The sequence below is a fragment of the Meleagris gallopavo genome, chromosome 1, assembly GCF_000146605.3.
Source record: "Meleagris gallopavo isolate NT-WF06-2002-E0010 breed Aviagen turkey brand Nicholas breeding stock chromosome 1, Turkey_5.1, whole genome shotgun sequence".
Classification (NCBI taxonomy): Eukaryota; Metazoa; Chordata; class Aves; order Galliformes; family Phasianidae; genus Meleagris; species Meleagris gallopavo.
This window is the reverse complement of record NC_015011.2, coordinates 81,156,473-81,164,409: the sequence shown is the minus strand read 5'-3', so window position 1 is coordinate 81,164,409 and position 7,937 is coordinate 81,156,473. Positions and strand designations below refer to the sequence as shown.

Genomic DNA, 7,937 nt, shown 5'->3' with positions numbered 1-7,937 from the left:
TCTCCCCAGATTTATGCAGCCAACTTAGCATTATGACTTAAGTGGGCTGTAATAACAGAAATGAGTGTACGTGTCGCCAGCACTTCAAAATGCTCACAAGAAGACCATTATCCACACATCCTAGCTACCTTAGGTCCTCTGTCTTGAATAAAGTATGCCTTGCAGGCCTGAGCACTTGCATCTGTTTCTGGAGAGAATTAGTAGTGCTGTCAGCTCTGTATGATCTAGAAAACAAGTTGAAATATCATGAATAGTAGGAAAAGCATGAATAATACAAGGCGTGTTGGGCAACAGAGAAACCTCTTTTTTTTTCTTTTTCTGTGGAGTCTGGGTGCTGGCTCACTGCTGCTTCACAATGCACCTGGGATCCTGGCTCAGCCAATATGCTGTGCTAGGTTAGGAACTCTACGGTGCAGTGAACCCTAGTTGACTCTGCATGGAGCTTGCATAACCCCAGCCAAGATGAACTTCTCAGACTCCATAATGTGCAAATCTGGGCATGTAGCTTCAAATTACAAGGTAGCCGCAGATGCAATCTAGCTACAGTCACACACTGGTGCACCAGAGCAAGGAAGTCTGGCTTATCTGAGCTGCCTATGTGGAGTATGTTTGCATCTTTGCAGGGCGAACATAATGGCTAGTTAGATTGTCAAGGCTCCATCTAAATAACTAGTCAAGGCCAATAATTTCCCTGTAAGGGTTTTAAGAAAATCAGAGCATTTTTAATCCTTGTGTGAAACCGTGTCCTGTCTTTGCAGTTTGGAAAAGCGCTCTGGGAAAATCCCATTCACTACACACCCGAGGAATCATTGAATTGGCAGGAGCTATATCATGTGGGACGGGACGGTCTCCCTTGGCATATATTGGCTATGGATGTTACTGTGGATTGGGAGGACGAGGCTGGCCTAAAGATAAAACAGACTGGTAAGAAGAACCACAACTGTGTGTCCAAAAGCAGTGTAGATCTCCATATTCTTCCCTAGCTGTACTCCTGTGCCTCTAAGAACTCACTACTGAGGAAATCTAATATTTGTCAACTATGAGCAAGGAGCCATGTACCATCTGGTGTTTGAATGAGGGCCTTGCCAGCTCCTGGGACCTTATATTGTGTGGGTGGAGGGCAAGGAAGAAACCAGGATATGACCTCATTAAATAGTACATCTTATTCATAGAAAGTAAACCCTGCCTGAAGAGATAGGAGTGATTAAAAGGTTTGGATGATAATTTCACGTCATCCTGAAAATGGCAGTGATAGGAATATTACTGGTCACCCTCTGGAGGGATCTAGAATTTTGCAAGGAGTTAATCAAACCTGTTGTCTTCATCACCTGTCTGTTTAAAGTGAATCAAGCACGAAAAACAACACTTTGGAACATGGTAGTTCTTCCCCTTTTCCTTGCTAAATGCTGTGCTTTTTATCTCCAAGAGTAAAAATGAATTGATGAGATGTTGCCACGAAAGGCTTCTTGTACTCTGCAGTTACCATACATGTAAATCTTTAATGTGATGGACTTTGGTGTGCTCTGAGCCCTTTATGTGCAATCTGGTCTGGTTTAAAATCTCAAAGGCAGAGCATACAATTCTATCTGCTTTTATCTGCAGTCAGCAAGTCAGGTGTTATCCACACACTTCTCAGAAGGGAAGGCAATGCATAGCTCATTGGAAAGGAAATTGACTGAGCTTTCCAGGGTGCCCAGCTCCTGGAGACATCACGTTTAAAAGGAAGAGAAAATATCTAGGCTAATGACCAGTTCCTCTGTGGGCATAAAGGAGTAAGGAGCCATTTAAATTAATGCATCTCTCTTCATTAATGCAGGGGAAAGTTTCCTTCCCAAAGCCATTTTTTCACATCTTTGGTTTATGGGTGCTATCTGTGAAACAGTCAAAACAAGACTTAGAAAAAAAATGAGTAGCTGGCAATGATGTGTCCTAGGTTTCAGGCCTAGAAATTACTGTTAATCTTTAATAGTACCTCTTGATATGCTTGTAACCATCTTCAGCTGTGATTGTAAATATGTTCATCATTTTTGTTAAGCTTTATAATCTCTAATCATCAAGACTCTTACAGTCAACTCTTTAAAGTAAAACATGACTTCACTAATTTGAATTCTTCATTTGCTGAAGGCCCAAATGGAGTCACCTAGAAGCTGTTTTCCACAGATACTCACCAATACCAGATTTAGGTGACTCTGGGTGATGCAAGTACTCAATACTCCTGAAAAATAGAGAGCAACATCTGATCAGGTATTCATTGGTGGATGTTTCTGCTGCTCTTTGATTTCCATGGGATGGGGATTTTATCCTAATGGCAGAAAAAAGTAACTCTGCAAATGGAAGTGCCTCTAAATACCAGAGAGTTAGGTATTTAGGAAGCTTGATACTCTAAAAGCATTCAGTATTGTTGCATAGCAGCAATGCTTTGTGAAAACAAGAAAGATTTTTTAGTTTGATTTTTAGCTAGGACACACTACATTTAGTTAGAAATGTTTCCAGGCTGTGTTCACCAGAGGAATCTTCTGATACTGCAAAAATCATTGTGGCTGAGTATCCCATGCCAGCTACAGTGACCACATTATTTTCCATATTTGCAATTCTAGAGAAGAAAGATGTGGAGTGGCAAAGCTACAGGTCTTGAAGGACACATACAGTTGGAAATGACTCACCTCATCTTGTCTGTTTTAAGAGTCTCAGTAATAAACCTAGGAGTGATTTGCTTGTGAGTAATTCAGTCAGTCTGTCTAAACAGGACTAGGGTGCTTTTCAGCATCCCTCTTTCATGGAGGGAAAAAAAGGTGTTGTTGAGTAGGCAGTGGTTTTATGAGGTTTATTCCACACTCTGACTTCAATGCGGTATTGCCAGTTTTTCCTTTTGTTCCATGATGTCTTCAAGTCATGATGGCATTTCTTTTCCATAATGTTGATAGTTTTGTTTCTCCTTCCCAGTTCTGTTGCTTGCATTGCTGCACCACAACTGAAAGGAGTGCTGCCATAATATCTGCATTTCCCTGGGCTTGTGGCCTTATTTTTTTTTGTCCTAGAAACATGGTGTATAGGTGCATAGGCATAGATGCACAGCTTGGACATGGCACCACCCTTCTGCTTGAGATTTCCCGGAAGGACGCATTCACATTCCCACTTATGCAAAGCAAATCCATAGAAACCTTGAGGAAAGGTATTTAGGCAAAACCCATTTTGCTGAGCAGGACCCAAAAGTGCTCAGAATCTCCCTGAAAGCATCGGTGACATGAGGGGCAGGGTGGCATATATGGCTCGTCTAAGTCCGGGCAAACTCACAGAGATTTCCTCTCTGTTTTTTGGATTAAAGCACCATGGAGATGGCTGAGCTGTTTACATGACAAACACAGTGTGACAAATTCTTACCTTAAAGGCAGCTGTGCTCACTCAGGGGTCAGACCGGGTCAGTAGAGTTGTCTGTAGCCACTAGAACTGTCTGATCCCACCAGATGATGTATTAGTTGTTTGTTAACTGGATGGACCCAGTTGTTTTTGTCTTTTATAATTATTGACCAGTGCTCTGCCATACTGTTGGCTGGCATTGTTTACATTAGTCTGACTGAGCATTAGCAGGCTATTTAGAGTTCAACACCACATTCTGACCCAGATGCAGGAAAGGGCATTTCCAGAGAGAACAGATGTCTGAAGATGGCAAAAGGATGATAAGTTTCCTCACTCTTCATACCTTGACAGTCTTTTCAAAGCAGCTAAAATATGAGTTAGTCTTCTCACTTTGTGTTGGTGTCACTCTCTGCAGGAGGAAACAGTGTTAATGGAAATAGAATTGTGCCCCAGTTCCTGTGGCCCTGCAGAATTCATGTAACTGCCCCGATTTTCACTAAGAGAGCTAAGAAGCAGCTGGCTTTCACCGCTAGCTGGCTCACCTCTTCTGCTCTCCTTTTTTTTTGTCTGTACCTGATTTATAGACAATCTTCCATCTCCAACAAGATCTCATCTCAAAGATCTATCTCTCACTGTAAATTTTTTTCCTGTTTATTCCTTCTGACTCTTACCGAAGAGCAATTCCATTCCCTTGGGCTGAAGAAAGCTGAGACATTAATGCTTTCTACAGGGCAGTGGATTCTTTTCTCCTTTGCCCTTTCACTTCTAGCATCTTCAGGACAAGCCCAGGAGTGAGGTGCTCCTGGACCAACAGAGATCTGAGCCATATGCCATCATGCCCAACAGAGCTGGTTCTGTGGGGTGAATTACAGAAACTGTTGTCACTCTTCACAGGAAAACCTGTAGGTATTTACATCCAATAAGGCTGATTTCCATTCTGAAGTTCTTTGAGGAAATGTTTGTTCCTCCATAGTGTGCCCATGGGACAGATAGCTTCTGGAAACAGGAGATGGCTCCTCCCTCACTCCAGCCTTTGACCTATCGCTTTTGCTGAAACAAACCTTATTACTCGTCATAGAACTTCTTCAATTGCTGAATCTTTCACTAAACTACTGGAATAAAATTCAAGTGGGATGAAGTTTTCCTGTGTATTCTGAAGCACTTGGCAGAGCAAATGTTCTTCCTGAATAGTCTTGTGGTACAGATAACAGCTGAGCTAGCCACCTTCAGCCCTCTCTATGGTCAATGACAAGCAATCAGTACTTTCAAATGTGATGTTTTTCACCTACGTTAGATCCCTGCAATATGATAATGTGAACTGTGCTCTTGGTATGCAGGAAGGGATCATAGATCAGTCCTTTGTGTCCCTTTATGCTTACGGTTGTAAAGTCAACTGCTATGAATCCTACTTCTGAGGATGATGAGTTTGTAGCCAGCTGCTACACTGATGCCAAAGGAAGGTGAAAGACATCCTGACACCAGATTCTGAGATGATCTGAATCTCAGCTGGTGAGCCATGGTCACACACCTCATCATAATGCTTCAGCTCCTTTCAGTATGGCAGATTACCATGATTTGGGATTGGCCACAACCACTGTGTGTTTTTCTGAAGGCAAAATCTTAGAGAAAGGAGAAACGTGGTATTCACGGGGACAAATATGGCATTAATATGCTCCCAAGACAAGAGAGCATTCATAGAAATGCCATAACATTCCGTTTGTTGATTTACTGACAGAGCTGTCATTAAGCAGTGGGTGAGTGGAATAACCTTACAGTGCCTGAAAACACCAGTGAGCAAAGTATGCAGGCTGCCCAAGCCCAAACTCTGCCTTTTATTCTCCCTAAGGTGCTGCCACAGGCATGACTGCTGCTACGACAAGGCAGAGAGAGAGGGCTGCAGTCCAAAGGCACAGCGCTACCAGTGGGTGTGCGAGCAGAATGCCGTGCGGTGCGGTAAGGACACAGTAGCCTGTGTTAGTTCCCTCCTTCCTCCACAGAAACACAGGCTAACACAAAAGCTTTGTGTGCCTCAGAGGTGGGGATTTTGAGGCTTTCAGAGTTGAGTGATTTCAATGCCACAGGCACATACAGTGTGTGTAGGCTTGCTCAGCTCTACAGCTGGTACCAGTCAAGGAGGTCTTGAATTGCACAGTAGCAGCCCGTCAGTAGTACACACCAGTTTGTTTTGACATGCACCAGATGACTTGAGTCTTAGAATTTGTCACTTCTATTTTGAAGTCTTCCAAAAGTCCCTGATGGTAAAATCTTTTGTATAGCTCTTTGAAAGTTTGAAAAGGAATGTGTGAGAGTAAAACCTGTCCCCATGCCATCAAAGCTACTTGCTTGAAAACTGAGTTATCTTCTACCTTGCTAGAAGATTATATTCTTCTAGTACAATCCCCAGCCTCCCCAAGCAGCTGAAAATCTGCCAGCAGACAGAGAGTGTGGCACAATACATTCACAGTATATCCTTTCCCAGTTCAAGAACCATCTATTAAATAGGTATTGGCTAAGGAATATTTTGCTGGACATAACTGCTCTTCCTCTGATTTATCCATTCTGTATTTTAGTAGCTAACTGATATTTTCTGCTAGCTATTTCAATGTGTAACTATTCATTTTTGATGTGAGGGAACTATCCTGATTGCAGATGTAAAGCTTACCATCAAACACATGAGACATGCAATGCTGTCCCATAACAATGGGCTGCACTTGTTCCAGCCTGCCTCAGAAGTGTTAGTTAAACAGATGCTGTATATTCCTTAACTGATGTCCAGGCAAGGCCCCATGAGCAACCAGTAACTGTTCTCTCTGAATAATCAAAAAACTTCACTTTCTCTTACATCCATGATAGTGAGGAACAATGGAAATGTTGTCTGAAGGGATATTTCCTACCCCAAGCTACAGCAGGTTTCACTGAGGTGTGAAGGTGTGACGTCTTATCCAATTCAGGCAAAACAAATGGAGTGTTATATTCTGAGGCACATTCACTGGACCTAGAGGAATGATATCCAGAGAAATTACAAGCAGAATTGCTTTCACTGTGCATGCTATGAAAGAGGAAATTAAATGCCTGTGGCTTGGCACTGTATCCTAAACACAGATATTTTCAGGTAAATTAAACAGAAACTCGTTTTACCTGGGACTTTTCTTTATCTTTTACTACTGCTATGCAGTTTTGCTTGTGAAATGGAAAATAAAAATGCAAAACCATATACTTCAGTTAGGCCATCACACATAAGTGAATTCAATATGGTAAATATCTGGAATACAAAAAAAAAAAGCTTTGAGCTGTGGGGTCTGCTCAAAAAAAAAACATTGTGCTCTTAGAACTGGCTTACAAGCCAGGCTCTCATACTGACAGTAGGCTGGCAGTGATTGGCATAGCACAGGAAGACGTCAAGAAGCAGAGGGCAGGGAGAAAACCAGGCAGTGTTGGTAGCTAATTAAGAAATGGACTTACTGCTGAGCCCTTGTGAATGGGCCCATTGAAACACTTCAGCTGTAGACACATGATTCTCCTCAGAAAATCTTTAAAAGTAGGGGCTCTGTGTATTTATCAGACAGTGTTGATCCAGCGAAGTCCAGTGAAATCTGGAAAGATTTCTACTCATTAGAGTTAGTTTTGGAGCAAAGCCTGGACACATATGCATGAAATTACACTTTTGCCTACTGCAGGCTTTGGAGAGTGTTAGATGATCTATAGGACTAGCTTCAAATAAACAAGGCACTGTGCTTTTAGGTAATATCAGCCTAATGGCTTTAAGATACCTATAGGTGGGATGGGGTTTGTTAAATGAAGATCAGTTATTTGCAATGCATCCACCTGAGCTAATTGCTTCTGTGTTCTCTGTGGTCCTTACCTAGTCATGCAGTTGTATGATTACATTATATATAGCTTCATATATATGATTTGGTACAGTTTCTGTAGATTTTGACCCAAAGAAACCAGATAGCTAACCCTGCTGCTGAGTTCCTTGGTTCCTCCATCTCCTCCCATGACCTGTATTCCCTATTAGAGCCTTGCTCGCTCTTACAACTGCTTATCCCCTTGATCCAATATAGAATCTTCCATCCTTTCTTCATTTTCTTTTGCAGATAACCTGACAGACCCATGTGAAAAAATGGTGTGCCTGTGTGACCAAGAAGCAGCAAAGTGCTGGGGAGCAGCCCCTTACAACCCGCAGTTCATCCTCTGGCCAGACTTTCTATGTGGGCAGACTCATCCAACCTGCCATTTCAGATACGAAGGGTGAAAATAGTTTTTTAAGGAATTTTCTTCTAATCCTTTGAATCTGAACACACTGGAATAAAATTTTACCTCTTTTACCAGAGCTAACGATAGTGTGGGAAAACTTCTGTTAGACCATGATTTATGGGAATGAAGAATAGGGTAAGATACATGCATAACCTCTGAGGGAAGAATAAAATCCTACTCTCCTATCTTTTTTGCAAAAACACCTTGAGAACAGATTGCTTGTCACCAAATGACTGTTTTGTCCTTTCACAGCACCTGATCTTCAGCTCCCACACATTTATACATAAATTGGAAAATAGGTGGAGACTTCTGCTGGACTTATT

At 42.0% G+C, this 7,937-nt stretch overlaps 1 protein-coding gene across 1 annotated transcript in view; it reads left to right on the top strand.

Annotated features, from left to right (window-relative positions):
• LOC100551192 (phospholipase A2-like) overlaps positions 1-7,690 on the top strand; it is a 10,869-nt gene extending 3,179 nt beyond the window's left edge. The window contains exons 2-4 of the mRNA XM_003202741.4: positions 759-924; positions 5,204-5,310; positions 7,455-7,690. Coding sequence (XP_003202789.1) covers positions 759-924; positions 5,204-5,310; positions 7,455-7,612 — 431 coding nt within the window. The 3' untranslated portion in view covers positions 7,613-7,690. The remainder of the gene's footprint in view (positions 1-758; positions 925-5,203; positions 5,311-7,454) is intronic.
• Positions 7,691-7,937: the final 247 nt, after the last annotated feature.